The 17,091-nt window shown below is 40.0% G+C and overlaps 2 protein-coding genes across 2 annotated transcripts; both read right to left on the bottom strand.

Annotated features, from left to right (window-relative positions):
• Positions 1–230: 230 nt before the first annotated feature.
• Positions 231–899, bottom strand: K441DRAFT_694461 (uncharacterized protein; the record flags this gene model as incomplete). Its single annotated transcript, XM_067652724.1, has 1 exon — positions 231–899. The coding sequence occupies one exon, from the start codon at positions 897–899 to the stop codon at positions 231–233; it is 669 nt and encodes a 222-aa protein (XP_067506778.1).
• A 6,845-nt stretch (positions 900–7,744) lies between these two features.
• K441DRAFT_655985 (uncharacterized protein) lies at positions 7,745–11,311 on the bottom strand. The gene is made up of 12 exons (XM_067647942.1): positions 10,941–11,311; positions 10,772–10,889; positions 10,347–10,722; positions 10,224–10,294; positions 9,759–10,175; positions 9,486–9,711; positions 9,271–9,440; positions 8,992–9,216; positions 8,775–8,943; positions 8,512–8,717; positions 8,188–8,400; positions 7,745–8,120 (listed from the first exon to the last, which is right to left on the bottom strand). The coding sequence occupies exons 1-12, from the start codon at positions 11,147–11,149 to the stop codon at positions 8,106–8,108; spliced, it is 2,415 nt and encodes an 804-aa protein (XP_067506777.1). The 5' UTR covers positions 11,150–11,311; the 3' UTR covers positions 7,745–8,105.
• Positions 11,312–17,091: the final 5,780 nt, after the last annotated feature.

Below are 17,091 nucleotides of genomic sequence, written 5' to 3'. Positions count from 1 at the left end.
TTGACAAGGTTGCCAGTCTATGTTTGCAGACTTCCCTCAGCATGTAACGTGCAGTCGACGAGAGAGGCAGTGCATTAGCCTGTGCACCATACGAATCTTTCAATAACGATGAAAAGATGTCCGACAGATTGTGCCGATTTCGACGCTTAGCCATGGCTATGCATACTTCTCGAGTAATTACATTTCGTCCGTCATTGTTGTGGCTATCTCATGGAATGACTGATGTTTGTCTAGTGCAACTCATAGTCAAGCATCTTCGACAACGGCTGATACTTTCCAGTCTCAACTACGAGCGCTATGAATGTTTCCAAGGCTTCCGCCGCCAAGGCGACAAAATCCTTGATATCCATATGAACATCGAACGTAACCACACCCTGCATATTTTTGTTCCAGATCCAAATTCTCTTCACGCCGACATATCCAGCAAAATCAGTTCGGATGTGAGTCTGACCATGAGCAAAGGAATTGCGGATCATAGAAGATAGCCAGCCACTCCTGATCTTCGCACCACCTGCATCCATCATGGGCGTAAAGGTATTGATGACCACACGTGGATACGCCTGAACGAACGTGGCCTGATCGGCGTAGTCAAGGCCGAATGCTACATTGATATCGAGGTTTTTCCCCGCGATCAGCTTGTTGTATCGCTCAAAAGGGTAAACGAAGCTGTACAGTCCTAGGGAAGCCACAGTGTTGTCGAAGTAGTTGCGGACTTGTGTCTGAAGTTCGTCGTCAGTGAAAAGGTTCGATGACTTTGGATCTTTCACGTCGACGTGGATGGTGTCGTTCGCTATGACGGAGGCGATGGCTGAGTGGTGGACTTGTAGAGACCAAGCTCCGACAGCCTCGGCGAACATCGCTGGGCAGTTCTTTTGGGTCACTTTCACCCATTGAGCCATTGTGGCTGTGTGGATTTGTATTGTTGGAAGATTTTTTTATTGAAGTTATTGACAGGTTCGATGCTGGGAAATCTACATCTTTGACATGCTCTTATAGTCTTTGGTGTCGACCGTCGATGGAAAACAGTTCCCCGGCACAGCACGATCAAAATATCACCACTGGTGGTCAATTATGTCGATCGAGTCCTCTACAACGTGCGGTTCTGTGCATTGTGGTCAAAGCACCAATCGGACATGGTCCTACATTCTCAAAGGGGTTTCACATTGTTTCCGCTGACGCTCAATGTCGTGTAGTCACCAGCTGCGGGGTGGGGTTCAGTCAGCCACCTTCTCTAAACATGGAATGTATAACTCGGTTAGGTATTTGACCGCTGAATATCAGGATGAATAATGTAGAATATAGATAATGTGGCATAAGCTGAGACGACATGCATGACAACGACTACTAGCACTTCTGCCACGCGTCCTTCGTGGGCGCAGCTGGGGTCCTTCAGCTGTCAAGCCTTGTGGAGCCAATGGTCCGAGACAACTGCTTTTGTTGGCTAAGCGTATCGAGGTACATGTGAAGTCAGTGTAGCCTTTCTGTTCTCCATCTTTTCAAATCTGTTCACGAGCGCCTCAAGCATGTAGTCCATGCAAGTATCATGCAAAATGTTCAACAACACGATGCACCTAGGCGACTCAAAGAAAGTTGATGTGCTCGTGACCTCGTCTTTCTGCTCCTCTTTGGTGCATGATCTGGATCCTCCAGCTGCATAAAGGCTGCATACATGAACTGAGCGTTCTAAAAAGCTTGCAGTGTGTCCAACGGTCGGCTTAGCTGCGAGCTTGAGCAAAATAGCTGACTAACTGCGTCAATTGGATCGCTCGCTGTCCGCTAACTGTTGAGTATAGCAAACAAATTACTCTATAAGATTATACTAGCTGCTATAGTTTATAATATTATGATATCCACGCAGTCGGATCCTAGGTAATTTAAATGGCTTAGCTAATATACTATCTTAATTTCAAGGCACGATTATCTATTAGTTCTGCCCATACTAGGCCCTTAATTCATTACTACTAAAGCTAATAAGTTTTTAATAAGTGCCGTAAACCTAATGGACTACTTATAACCGCCTATAAACTTTAAGGATAATATTAACGTACTATTTAACCTTTATACGCTCCCTCTCTAGCACGGCCTTATGCTAGCAATCCATAGAAACTATTCCTTAGCGGTTAACAGCTAGGAGTTATGCTGCATATTTAAAGGAGCCTCCCCTTACCTAGCTAAGCCGCGCAAACTAGGCAAATAGATTGCCCGCCGCGCATTAAGTACCTCCTAGCTTTAAATAGGTAGGTTTAAGGCCAAAACCTTATAAGCCTATATCTCCGTAATTTGCTCACGTCACGTAAATTATAGTATCTTAATTACGGTATTTAAGGATCTAATAGTATATTAATTACTCGCCAGAGTAGCCACTATTTCTCCCTTAGTAAAAAAAAAAAGGTAACCTATTACTAGGGATATTCTAGCCTAGGTAGTAATACATGGCCCATCGCTACTAAATATTAATACTAATACCGCATTTACCCTCGTATTTGCTAGATTTCTATAGATAGGCGAGATTATATATACTACGGTAGAGCTTAAAAACTAAATAACCTTCTTAGTAAGAAAGGCTACCTAATATAATATTACTTTTACGCCTAATAGGATAACGTTCCGCCTTAAATAAAGTAAAGCTAATAAGTAACGCTAAGGCGTTAATATCGCTATTACGGTAGAAGGCGGCCTATTATACCCAGTTGCTATTATAATAAAGCTATTTAATAGGGACTCTTAACCCTTTAACCACCCCTTATTTAGTCTTTATAGTAAACCCTTTACCTCTTTAAGGGTTTATAAGATCCTTTTCTCCTATCTAGCAGCCGCTAGAATTAACCTAAATAGCTACTTAAACTACTTCTTCCGCTAGGGCGCTGCCCAGTTCGCTAAAGATTTAGGGTATTTATATTAGCAAATTTAGTAACTAGCTTAGTAGTTATTAAAAGCCTTTCGCCTATATATTAAAAGTAAAACCACTAACCTTTATTGCCTTAACTCTTACTTTTAGCGTAGTATACTACTTTTAGCGTAAAGATTACTAACTAGTAGGTTAAGATATTAAGAGTGCCACTAAGGCGCTAATAGTAAGCAAGCTAATAGCGATTTTCTATACTAGGTGTAGAAAATCTTAATTAGTTGGCTTATAAGTTAGGGTCTATAAAATATAGTAGAATGTAATAATATAGCAGAATATAGCGGAATATAGTAGAATGTAGTAATATAGCAAAATATGGCAGAATACGGCAATGTAGTAGAATATAGCGGAATATGGTAATATCTTATTAGGTATAAAAGCTTCGCTTAGGGACATCTAGTTGCTTTAGGGCAAATCCTTAGTAGATTTAAGTGCTAGGAACTAGTAAAATCGTTAAAAACTAGCACTAAAGTAACCTTATAGCCCAATACCTCCTAATTATACAGTAAAAATCAAATATCCCCTTACGTAACTGCGATAGATAAATACTAACGTCTATATATTGCTTAGCAATATCTATCTTAGTAACGCATAATACTAAGACCTATAATATTCGCGAATTAAATGCAGTTACCATATAGCTAATTTGCTTTTCCTACCCGCCATCCCTTGTACTTAGTATATATTATATATAGATAGCACTTTAAGGCAATTCTTTAGCAGATGCTAGGAACTAGCAAAACTGCCAAGAACCTACCTTAGTGCGACTACTACAGTTAAATAGTTTTGTAGCTATAGGCTTGTGGTTAGGGATATCTAGTTACTTTAAGGCAAATCCTTAGTAGATTTAAGCGCTAGGAACTAGAAAAACTATTAAGGACTAGCCCTAGAGTGACCTTATAGCCCTACGCCTCCCAATTATATAGTAAAAATCAAATATCCCCTTACGTGACTGCGATAGATAGATGGCCGTTAATATAATTATTACTATTAATTATAAGTAAAGCACCCAGTTTTTAAACTAGATGGTAAAGATTATACAGCTAAAGCCTCTTTTTACTTAAAGAACCATCTTAAAAAAAGTCTGCCCTATATTTACATATTAGTAATAAAGAAGCTTTACTTAATAGTAACCGCTTATTAGTAACTTAGTATCCGTATTTACTAATAAGCTTACTATATATTATTAAGTAGAAATCATCCTAATTAACAGCCGTAGTTCTAATTAGCTAGAGAAGGCTTTCGCGATATAGAATTATCTTAATCGTCTAATTTAGTATTATTATTAATTAGAAGAGAAAACGAAGTAGTTAAGTAATATATAGATTATAGATTTAATAAGGAAGAAGTAAAGGAAGAAGTTTTACTACCTAGCTAACGCATAAAATATAATATACGTTTCATCTTATATAGATATTAAAATAGTAAATTTTAGTATAGGAGAACGGGTATATAGCGTGTATTAGAGATATTAGGGAAAATGCTTTATTTACTATAGCTAAGCAAAAGATCCCTATAGGTTTCTTATTGCTTAGCATATAACCTTAGTTAAAGATTTAAATATCCTTAACTTCTACTAAAAGCTTTAACTTACTACTAAATCTTACTACTAAGGTAGCGAGCTATTACCTAGCTGTAGTCTTATAGCTAACTAACTATCACGACTCTCTTACCTTAGCGAGCTCAGACGTAATTTTTTCTAGCTAGTGTTAGAACAATCTACGCCGTCTTCTAAATTGCAAAATTACGTCTAATAGCGTTTGGCGAGTTTCGTTAAAAGTATAAGTAAAATCTACTAAATAGATATTACGAATACCTAATTTATTTATTTGTATAACGCGTTATTATTACTAAAAGTTAATATAATATTTTTAAGACTTAGGACTTCTAAATAGTCTTAATTTTATAATACGGCTATTACTTAATCCTAATATTAATTTCGTTAAAGTTAAAAAAACACTTTATTAAAAGCATAAGCATATATTATATCTTATTAAATAGTCTACCAATATAGATAAAACTTTTCAGATATATAGATATCTACTACTTAAAGCTATTATAACACCTAGAAGGTGCTATAGTTGGGTCCTTCCTTAAAAATATCCTCCCTTGGCCCGGAGTGCCTCTACTACTACTAGAGGGCAGAGCCTCGTGCAGAGCCTTAGTAGAGCTTCGTGTAGAGCTTAATGCAGAGCTTAATGCAGAGCTTCGTGCAGAGCTTAGTGCAGAGCTTAATGCAGAGCTTCGTGCAGAGCTTAATGCAGAGCTTAATGCAGAGCTTCGTGCAGAGCTTAATGCAGAGCTTAATGCAGAGCTTAACGCAGAGCTTCGTGCAGAGCTTAATGCAGAGCTTCGTGCAGAGCTTCGTGCAGACGTTCGTACGGGCGATTAATTGCAAGGACGTTTGTAGGGACGATTGTATGGGCAATTGATCGATTTATTGTATAGACGTTTATACGGGCGATTATAGAACTTTCCTAGTATATTAGTGCTGCGTATTAGTAGAGCTTTAGAGCTTTATACAGGTAAAGAAGGAAGACTATATATATATAGTAGGTGGCGAAATGCTAATAACAATAATAACAATAGAGCTAAACTATGATTTGTAATTACCACTGTCGACAACGCCATTTAGTCAGTATTTAGTAATGGGAATTAATAATAGAGCTTTAAGTAGAGCTTTGTGCAGAGCTTTGTGCAGAGCTTTTATAGAGCTTTAGTAGAGCTCTGTGCAGAGCTCCGTACAGGTCTCCCCCTTAGCTTTATTCCGCAGAGCTAAGGGCTGGCGGCGTAGGCGTAAGCGTTTAGCGTTAGTGTTTACTAAGCGGCTCAGTAATGCGGAGGTAGAATTAGAGCCTCTACGGCAATAAATTCCTCTTAACATCGCGCGTATATAAGGAGCTAAAGATCTTATAACTTATAGAGTAGGCTTTTCTCTGTAATTTAGTATAATTTTTATATTAATAGGGTAGATTAATTTCGTTAAAGTTAATAAGGTCGTATTATATAAACCATGTTTAGGTTTTCCCATAAATCTCGCCAAAGTCTCTTAGACTAAGAAAACGATTACCGTCCTAAATCAGCTTAGCGGATGCGGATATTCCTATATCCGCAATCGATTTCTTGGTCTGAGCTTCTGAGGTAAACAACTCTTTACCTCAGCGAGCTCAGACGTGATTTTTTTAGCTAGCGTCGGAATAACCTACGCCGTCTTCCGAATTGCAAAATCACGTCTGAGAGGGTTTGGCGAGTTTTGTTAAAAACGTAAGCAAAATCCGTAAAACGGATATTGCGGATATCTAATTTATTCATTCACACAACGCGTTATTATTAAACCCCATAGTCACATTTTTTTTAAGACTTAGGGCTTCTAAATGGTATTAATTTTATTATACGGCTATTGCTTGGTCCTGACATTAATTTCGTCAAAGTTAAAAAACGCGTTGTTAAAAGCGTAAGCATATATTATATCTTATTGAATAGTCTACTAATATAGATAAAACTATACAGATATATAGATATCTACTACTTAAAGCTATTGCAACACCTAGTAGGTGCTATAGTTGGGTCCTTCCTTAAAAATATCCTCCCTTGGCCCGGAGTGTCTCTGCTACTACTAGGGGGCAGAGCCTCGTGCAGAGCCTCGTGCAGAGCCTTAGTAGAGCTTCGTGTAGAGCTTAATGCAGGGCTTCGTGCAGAGCTTCGTGTAGAGCTTCGTGCAGAACCTTAGCAGAGCTTCGTGCAGAGCTTCGTGTGGGGCTTCGTGCAGAGCTTCGTGCAGAGCTTCGTGCAGAGCTTCGTGCAAAGCCTCGTGCAGAGCTTCGTGCAAAGCTTCGTGCAGAGCTTCGTGGCAGAGCTTCGTGCAGAGCCTCGTGCAGAGCTTCGTGCAGAGCTTCGTGCAGAGCCACGTGCAGGCCGTACAGACGTGTAACTGTGCAGACGTGCAGACGTGCAGACGTTCGTACGGGCGATTAATTGCAGAGACGTTTGTAGAGACGATTGTATGGGCGCTCGTACGGGCGTTCGTACGGGCAATTGTAGAACCTTCCTAGTATATTAGCGCTGCGGTGTTAGTAGAGCTTTGGAGCTCTAATATAGGGCTTCGAAACAGAGCCTCGAGCAGAGCCTCGGGCAGAGCTTCGAGCAGAGCTTCGAGCAGAGCTTCGAGCAGAGCTTCGAGCAGAGCTTCGAGCAGAGCTTCGAGCAGAGCCCCGAGCAGAGCTTCGAGCAGAGCCCCGAGCAGAGCTTCGAGCAGAGCTTCGTGCGGAGCCTCGTGCGGAGCTTCGTGCAGAGCTTTTGCAGAGCTCCGTGCAGGTCTCCCCCTGAGCTTCGTTCCGCAGAGCTCTCGCAAAGCTCTACGCAGAGGGCTGGCGGCGTGGGCGTAAGCGTTTCAGCGTTGGTGTTTACTGCGCGGCTCGGCGGTGCAGAGGTAGAATTAGGGCCTCTACGGCGACGAAATTCCTCTTAACGTCGCGCGCGTATAAGGAGCTGAAGATCTCATAGCTTTATAGAGTAGGCTTTTCTCTATAATTTGGTGTAATTTTTATATCAACAGGTATTGTGGGGAGGGTAGATCAATTTCGTTAAAGTTAATGAGGTCTTCTCATATAAACCGTGTTTAGGTTTTCTACAAATCTCGCCAAAGGCCCTCAGACTAAGAAAACGATTACCGTCCTAAATCAGCTTAGCGGACGGTGCGGATATTCCTATATCCGCAATCGATTTCTTAGTCTGAGCTTCTGAGGTAAAACAACTCTAAGCTCGCTAACTGCTTACGTTATCAGTCTCTTGGCAGCGACGCTGACACTGAAAGCTTGTCGTATGCATGGGAAAATAGCATGGGTTCATTCGACTGTACTCTTTTGCATTCGCATTCGAAAATAGCTGGTCGGATTGAAGTAACAATGGATACTGGGGTAGCTACTTTTGTCCTGGATAGAAATCAGACCTTAATATAGGTGTGACCAAATTATGCACAGCATTAGCGAAATCAGCTCTCGACCGAAATGAATATACACAAAATCAAAAGGAAAAGAGGCTGAACCCTTTCAAGCTACACAGAAATTGTCTAGAAGGATCAAATTTATTGACATGAGATCGATTGCAGCGTCACTGCTGTACCTGAATCAGAGCCCTCGCACCCATTCATCTGGCCTTACATTCGAGAATATCGCGCAAGACATAAATGCCATTTGAGCTCTTACAATCCACGCTTCTGTATAGCGATATTAGCATCCGCTCAATCCAAGTAGCAACACAAGCATAAGAAATGAGCAACTTACCACTTCAAGCTTATCACTTCTTCCCACATTCGGCAATGCTGTCAAAGTAGTCGTGGTATCAATTGCTTTCGTAATTGCCTCTTTCACAAATGCAGCGCCCTTTTTCGCGCCTTTAGTCACATCTGTATTGACGCGCTGTTCGGGAATTTCCTTGATTTGCGCATTGATCTCGGCGAGGTGTTCGTTCATTTTGGTTTCTTTTTCGTCGGTTTTCTAGAGTTTGATCGATTAGCTTTTGATAATTTAGTAATTTGGAGAGATCGATAGGTTAATTATTTGGGCATGCAAGATGAGATGGTGTGGGCTGCGAAGTGAAATACCTACTTCCTTGAGGTACGCGTTCAATTTTGTGTTAGCATTCTGCAGATACTTTGCGATGGTGGCCCGGCGTGCTGCAATCTCCGTCTGGATTCCCTTGGAATATTCTGACATAAGTGCTTGCTCTGAATCAATGGTGCCAGTGCTGGAGTTTGTATCAGTGGCCGGAGTGTTGTTGGTATCACCAGTAGGTTTCGGTTTCTCCTCGGGATCTACAGAATCTTAGTGTCGAATTCATGAAAGAACACGGGGGCGTTGGCGCAACAAACCTTTGTCCGCTTCCATCGGGAATGGCTTCCCTGCCTCTCTGACCATTTTGAGTCCTCCGAGATCACCATCGGCGGTTATAAAGGTCTTCGAGACCTCACCAAAATTCTTCGCCGAGTCTCCAAGAACGTCGAAGTATGCTGCAACTATGCAGCCGGTGACGTAGAATGACTTACCGGTTTAGCCGAAAGCAACGATACGAGCAGATCAACAACTTACGTGACTTGCAAGTCCACTGGCATTAGACATAGGACCTTTCTTGGTCTGCCTGTCGACTTCATTAAGTTCGAGTTGGATTTTCCTAAGCAGTGTTTCGGACTGATCTTCCACGATATGACCGATAAGGGTGTCGATGGCTCTGAAATGGATTAGAAGAGAGTTGATCTTAGTGTTGATATCGATCGCAGAAGTGGCCATCAAGGTCAGGATGACCACGACTTCCGTCTGGGTAGAAGTGTTAGGAAATCGGCAATCTGTATAAAGGAAAGAGTGTCATACCAAAACTTTCGCCTCCGCCTTATACTCCTCAACTTCGGCCTTGAGCTTTCCAAGACTTTCCTGCATAGCAGCGAGCCTCTTCGTACCCTCTGAGTAGGCCGTCAAAGACGTGGACAAGGCTTGCTGTGTGGTGTTGAGGTAGTTGGCTGCACCCTGGAGAAGACTTTGTGCTGTTTGTCGTTAGCAGAAGGTTCCTGGGATATCAATTTACCTACCGTGAGCTTCGGTCTTATTCGCGATGCCAGCCGCGCTGGTTGTCGGCTTCGGAAAAGCAGCACCAGTAGCGCCGCCTGTTCCTGGAAGCGAATTTCCCTGTGTCGTGAGCGTAGATATACGCCCAACGAGATCTTTGATGCTCCGTTGCCATCCATGCACTATATCACTACCCGCCGCAGGCAGTGCATCGCTTTGTTTCGATGCATTTAGTACATCATTTGCGACCTGGAAGAGTCAATAATTGGCAGCGCGAGGAGCGGTACGTGACCTACCCTCACAGTGTCGCTGGCGATGGACTTTAGCTCAATCGACGGCGGCTTGCTGGTTAGTACAGTCCTATTTAACGATTCTTGGAGCTGATCGACTAGATATTGCAAATCTGAGACAGCTGGTTTGTCGGATGTCCTGGAGTCTTTATTTGATGCCTGCACAGACTTCCAGTCAACTCCGTTGTCTTTGCCGGCCGTTATGATATTCCCAATATGAGTGATGTACTGATTATCTGTGAATGCTAGAGCATAGGCCGGGTCCGAGGCATAGTCGACTGTCTTTGCAGGGTCCTTGTCATTGGCTACGGGTTTCACGGTACCTTCAATGTTCTTCGCGATATCGAGACTATCTTTGGTAAGTACATCGATGCCTGTCTCGATTTTGTTGACCATATTCATATTATTGACGTAAGCGGGAACCTAGCTTTCCTTTAGAAGATGAATAGGAGAATTAGTTTCTGTACTCACGATCTGAGAGATGGCTGATGTGACGCAGTCGGTAAATGCCATTGCCACTGATGCTCCAAGGACCTCCATTGCTGTGATCCGACTGATTAGATTTGTCTGAACAGCGTATCAACGACGACTTACTTGAGGGGTAATTCTTGCTGGCTCGATCATACGAGTCTTGCGCTGTTTTGAGCACACCTTTCATGTTGCCAACCGCGTCTTGTGATGTCTTGACGGCCGCGGTTGTTTGCCGAACTTGGAGTGAGGTAGTGTACACACGGAGCACTGCTAACTTCTCGGCCTGTTTTGCAAGACCAACTTTCTCATTAGTAACACGCAGCAGTTCTCCGACCTTGGCGTGGACTTGGTCGAATGCCTTTGCAACTTCCTCAACTGCATCATGTGAATGTTTTGTTGTCTTTTTGAGATCGTTCATCGCATCTTTCAGCAAGACAACGTGGTGCTCAGACGGCTGTGCTGTAACATCTGCCAAAGCCGGGAAGAGTGCTTTAGATAGCTTGCTGACCTTAGTACAATAGCGCTTACTGCAGCGGTTGCTTACTTACAATCTCAAAGACATTGTCGGCCCCCTCATTCAAGTCTTGAAAGTTGTTGATGGCGAGATCGAATGCATTTTCGCATTCATTGACCACCTCGACCAAGCAACCGGCCACTGTATGACTTCTACATAGAATTTAGCATTAGTTGAAACAGGAGGTGCATACTCATTCTGACTTGAAGAGGTTTTTATCAATTTCCTGAGAGACGTCTGCAGATGCCGCTCCAGGAAGAGCGCCATACATGTTGGACGTAGCAAGCTGACTGAGGCAAGAGGGAATGACCGCGAGAGCAAAATACCAGTCATTGTCGAAGATAATTGACTTTTTGAGTTTGCTAATGCACTCGTTGTTGATATCTTGCTGGCGCTGATCATCGACGCTCATGTTGACGGCAGTTGTGTTTGACTGTGAATTCGATAACTCAAAGACTAGTAGAACGGTCAGATCTTGGATTTACGGAAGCAACGACTGGCACGATTGAATTCGGAGTTCGAAATGCATCGTCAAAGAGATCCCAGCAAACGTAGCTTATGGGGGGCTTACAGCTCGGCGTGGTCACGGAAAAACTCGGCGTGGTCAGAAAGTTCAACGTGGCCAGAACTTCAAGTTTCAAGTCTCTAACCGGGTTCCAGCTGGTCATGGTCTCGGAAAAGTTGAAGCTGAGCGTGGTCACCGACAGGAAAAAGGTCGGCGGTACCACACTTCCAGCCATACAGAACGCGCACCGGTAGCCACAATTTACCTTAGCAACTGCATGCACAGAATATGCAATGCATATGCTAAGCATATATATGCACCCACAAGAATATATTTATTAGTGAGTAGAAACAGACTGGCGGTATATACACCGTATATACCACAGCGTAGCCTACCTTATAGAATATAACGGTAATACTCTAAAGGGTGGAATAAGCAATTTATAAGGAAGTAAGGTAAAATAGAATTAGCAGAGTATAAAGTAAGTATTTGCTTACCATATGCACTAGTATTTTAACAGCATAGTTCACTTATTTTATTATAGCTAGTAAAAGTATATACTAAGCATATACCCTATATATACTCAGCATATGCCCATATACACCAAGCATATATTACTTATAGTCCTTTTTATTTATTAACGTGATCCACAAGCCAGTGGCCCACACAAGCAAGTGGCCCACCCCACCCAACACGCGACGCGTTATTCAACAACCACCTAAATGGCAGCACCACAACAGCGCGGTTCTGCTGCCCCAAATCGCCGTCTTACACCAATACAAGAAGAGAGTCTTAAGCAGTGGGTTCTATCAATGGATCGACGTGGTATGTCGCCTAGGATTGCGACCGTACGGCAGATGGCTAGTATTCTAGCTAGTTGGGGTGGGCCACTTGCTTGTGTGGGCCACTAGCTTGTGGATCACGTTAAATACTTTAAAATATTAAAAAAATTATTTGTATATGCGCTGCATATGCATAAAGCTCGGCGTGGTCCGAAAGTTCAACGTGGTAGCCTTAGAACCAAGGTCGGCTTCGGGGCACGGTCGGCCTACGCATGTGCAATGCACATGCAAATAGAAAATGCAAAGTTGTTGATCCTTAAATTGCAAATATCCAGGTTTGTGGCATATGCCATATGGTCATCAAACATGGCCCGTGCACACGCGTAACATGCAGACTTTGACAACCCGCAGGTGACCTCCGTCGCCAGCCCCCCAGCCTTCGGCCATCACCATGGTAAGAATATGCTCCGCATATGCGTACACCCTACTTACAAAGCCTTGCAGGTCCAATTCCAAATCCCAATCCCGATTAGATAACTCCTAGTTAGTTATACGATTGCATACGCACGGTATATACTTACAATAACCATAGCACGCGCAACTGCAGCTGCCACTAGAGGAAAACGTGAGTGCATATGGAGTCGCATATCCATTGCATATGCTAACTGTATGTAGCTCCGGCTGTTACGGTCCAAGACAACGCGAGTATGTAGTGCAACGGCCCTTTTTTCTTTTTTTATATATTTTTATCCGTTGTATTATACTACGTACAATACTGCGCATGCAGCCTCTAGGCTATGGCGCTATAGTCCTATCCCTTAACCCGCTGATTCTGGCTCTCAGTTATCGATAAGGATTAGCCAATTAGAGGCCTGATTCTTGGCCACTGTGATAAGAACTGCAGCGACATAAGGTTATTCAAATCCGTGGTTTCTATGTATATATATATTTATAGGCTAGTCCTTAGAGGAGACCTGCCAGGTGTTCCTCCCAACAGGGCCCTGTCGTGCAGAACGGAATCCTACACACGGAACGGCCCCATCTTGTTCTCGGTGTTGGTGCACGGTGCAGCTTGGCATTGCACCTCAGCGGGTTAAGGGATATACATAAATCCTTCCAAGGCAGCTTAACATGCACTAGTAACTAAGTGGATACTCTGGCCCGATTTTAAAATGCTAGGGGAGTTTTGTCCTGGTATTTTGCTTTCTAATATTTAGTTTGCACTAAGGAAATAAAGAAATCCTGGCTCTTTTATCTATTTCTGCCATATTCTGCCGTTCCTAGAGTAGAAAAAGCGCACTAAAAGATAGATTTAGTGACATTTTGTATTAAAAAACAAAGGGCTTTATATAGTTTGCCAGCTTGGAAACAACTACCAGTTATTTCTATACGACTGTTTTCGGTAATGTAACCTATTTCTCCTCCTTGCTTAAGAATAGGTAGGGAATTAGTAATTAATAGCTACTCTCCCTAAAAGTAGGCTACTAATGGTATTTTATAAGGGCGAATCTTACTACATAAACCCACCCTGGTAGGAAATTTTTTCACAAGATTGTCTGTATAGGGTATAAATACCAATTCACCTATACACCTTATATTTTACGTGCTAAAGTAACACGGGCCAGCCCCTTTCTCCCTACTATAGCTACCCTAGCGCATCTGCGGTATGCCTATAGTGTAGTAGTTATCTGTAGCGTGATGGCTCAATAGCCTACGGTACATTTGCGGTAATGGTGGTAGGTCTGCGGAAATGGCGGCAGGTTTGCGGTAATAGTGGTAGTAACGTAGGACCCCAGGAAGCGAGACACCCCCCCAAGCGAGACGCTCTTTATCTTTAAATAACACCGCCTTAACAAATAATTTAATATATATAAAATAAATATATGAAATAAAATAATAAAATAATATATATATTTAAAATTTAATAAATGTGCTAAGTTTATACTAAAATTAGTAATAAATAAACTATTTACTACTTAAAAGTTTATATTTTTATGCTTTTTATATTTTTGATATATTTAAACATATATAATAAATTATTTCTGTATATAAAATTAACATATAATAATACTATTAATATATAATTTTAGTTAATATTTAAGTAAGTATAAATTTATAAAATATACTTATATATTATACTTATACTTATAATTATTAATAATATTTTTTACCGCAAAACAATAGCGCGATAATATGTATAATTATAAAAATTTATAATAATAGCATAATAATAGTGTAATACATATATATATATATAATATAAATTATAAAGAATTTAAGTAATTATAAAATAGTGTAATAGTATAATAAGTATTAAATATTAATAAAATAGTATTTTTAAATAACAACAATATATATAAACAATAAATAATGATAATAATAATAGTATTATATTACTATTATAGGTATATAAATAATAATATTTATAAAATATTTAAAATACTTATATATTTTAGTAATATTTTATATAATATTTTTAAGTATTTTAATTATATAATGTTATAACAATATATAAGTAACGTTATAAAAATAAAAATAAAACTTTATTTAATATTTAATCTATAAAAAATACAATAAAAATTATATTAATTATATTAAAAATTAGTAGTTTTTGTAAACCATGCTTTAATTAACTAATCTTACTTAATATATATATTATAAAAATAAAAAATGTTTAAAAAATTATATATAAAAACAATTAAACTATAATCATAATAAAAACAATTGTGATAATTTTTTTTAAAATATAATTATATATATAATAAGAATTTTTTATATAGATGTTATTATTATATTTGTAATTAACAAACTACTATAATATATTAAAAATATAATTAATATATATAAATATTAATATATAACCTTAAGTTTAGAAATTACTATAATATAGTATATACACACACAATGCAATCGCCCGCTAAAGAAACTTGCGAAACAAGCTCAATAGAGCTCCTACGAGCTCCAGAGGACTATAGAAACCCTTCCTATTAAAACCACATACCCTAATTCGGCATTAGTGGAGGTATATATAGTGTTTTCTAATATACAGCCCCTAAAACTAAATTATAATAAATAAATAAACCCCTAACCCTAACCACCCTAACCACCCTAACCACTCTAATTAAACAGCGCGCCTTTTAAGAACGCGTTTTATAAACTATATAAACTATAAAATAAACCTAGTAGGCACTATAGAAACGATCTCTTAATATAAACAAGGAGCGCTCTACTATACTCTCCTTCCTCACTACCACGATTATAACCCTTTAAATAGCCTTCGCTATGTTAGCGGAGCTTATCTAAACCTAAAAAACCTAGGAGTAATATACCTAGGATATAAAGGCAATCCGGACAGATATTAGCGCCCTTAAAAAGGCCGTAACGATGGCTATAAAGAGCGGACCGATGTCTATAGGCCCGCTATTATATATACACGTCGCTGCTACTATACCTATAATACCCCAAGCTATAAGATAAGTTGCCTATAAACCTACAGAAGTATATAAGATTACAATCCGCATAGGCAACGCCGCCGACCGTAAGGAAACCTTAAAGTAAAATAGCTAAGCCCTAGTATATAAACTCTAGGTTATAGGACCCCTAGACACCCATAGAATACAGGCTATAAAGAAGTTATAAAGTGGTAACGTTAGGGCGTATATTACGGATAAAGATATAAAAAATAGGTTGCTATAAGAAACAGAGTAAACAAAGGTCCTTAGACGCTCTACTACACTAGCTATTCCGCTAGTACTAGTAGAGGTCCACGCGGTACCTATAAGCCTCGCTATTTAAGGCCTAGAGGCTAGGCAGATAATAGAAGATATAATAAAGCAGAACTGTACTATAGCGGGGCTTACAGTAGAAAGGCTAGCATAGAAAAGGCTAGAAAGAGTCCAAACGGGACAAAAGGTTAAATTATCACTTATTATAGGTATATAGTTAAAAAAATTAGTAAATACGCTATTTAATCAGGGCCTTTTCCTAGGAGGAGACTACTACCTAGTTATAAGGTATAAGATAACATTTCTAGTAACGCAGTGCTTTAAATACTAAGGCTTTAACTATATAGCTAAGAGTTGCAGGAGAGAAGCTAGATATAGACGCTACGCTAGGTAATATAATATTAGTAAATATACAGGAGATCTACCTAAAAAGTGTATTAACTATAAAGTAGGCTATAAGGCATGGAATAGGGCGTATAGTATTAAGCGGACATAGTAGGAGAAGGCTGTAGCAATTAGGGCCTATACGCTAATATACTATATAGGTACCTATAAGGCACCTATAAGCGGATAGCAATTATAATTATAGTACAAGATTACCATTAAGGAGGTCTTACAACGAGCTAAGAAAAGGAAGCTAAAGGAGACAGTTACATAAGAGAGCTCTATATAGGTAGAGGAAGCCCCCTAAAAGGTCGGCCGGCCGTAAACTTTTAATTATTCTAGGAAGGAGGCACCGACTCAGCTAACTCAGAGGCTAGTATAGACCTCTTATATTAGGATACCGGAAAACACTTATAATTATATAATATAATACCAACAACAGTAGAAACGGCGTACTGCTTTACTTTCTATAAGAGGTAAAGTAGGCGGACCCCTAGCTAGATATATTAGCCATCTAAGAGCTATAGTAAAGGGATTAAGGAAATATAATATATACTACAAAATCTTACTACCTAGTATACGTAGGAGTAGGTAATATAAGGGTCTGCTTCTATATAAATAAGGCTATTAATATAAACAAGTAGGCGCCTATATACTACTCAGCGGACATATATATAATTAAGCTAGAGGGCTACGAGAGGACTATCTAGATTTATAATATTTATAACCCCTAATAAACGAATAGTAGTGTCCATATACTACTAGAGCTATTAAGGGCCGAAGGAGAACATATACTATTAGGTAATTTTAATCTATACTACCCCTTTTAGGGGGGTATAATAGTAATATACGCGGATAACACGGCGGATAACCTTATCCGCGCTATAAAGGTAGCCGGCCTAAGCCTAGCCACTAAGGCGGGTATAGAGATATAGGTAAAGGGTATATTAAGGAGCAC

The sequence above is a fragment of the Cenococcum geophilum genome, assembly GCF_001692895.1.
Source record: "Cenococcum geophilum 1.58 unplaced genomic scaffold K441scaffold_10, whole genome shotgun sequence".
NCBI lineage: Eukaryota > Fungi > Ascomycota > Dothideomycetes > Gloniales > Gloniaceae > Cenococcum > Cenococcum geophilum.
This window is presented reverse-complemented; position numbering and strand designations above follow the sequence as displayed.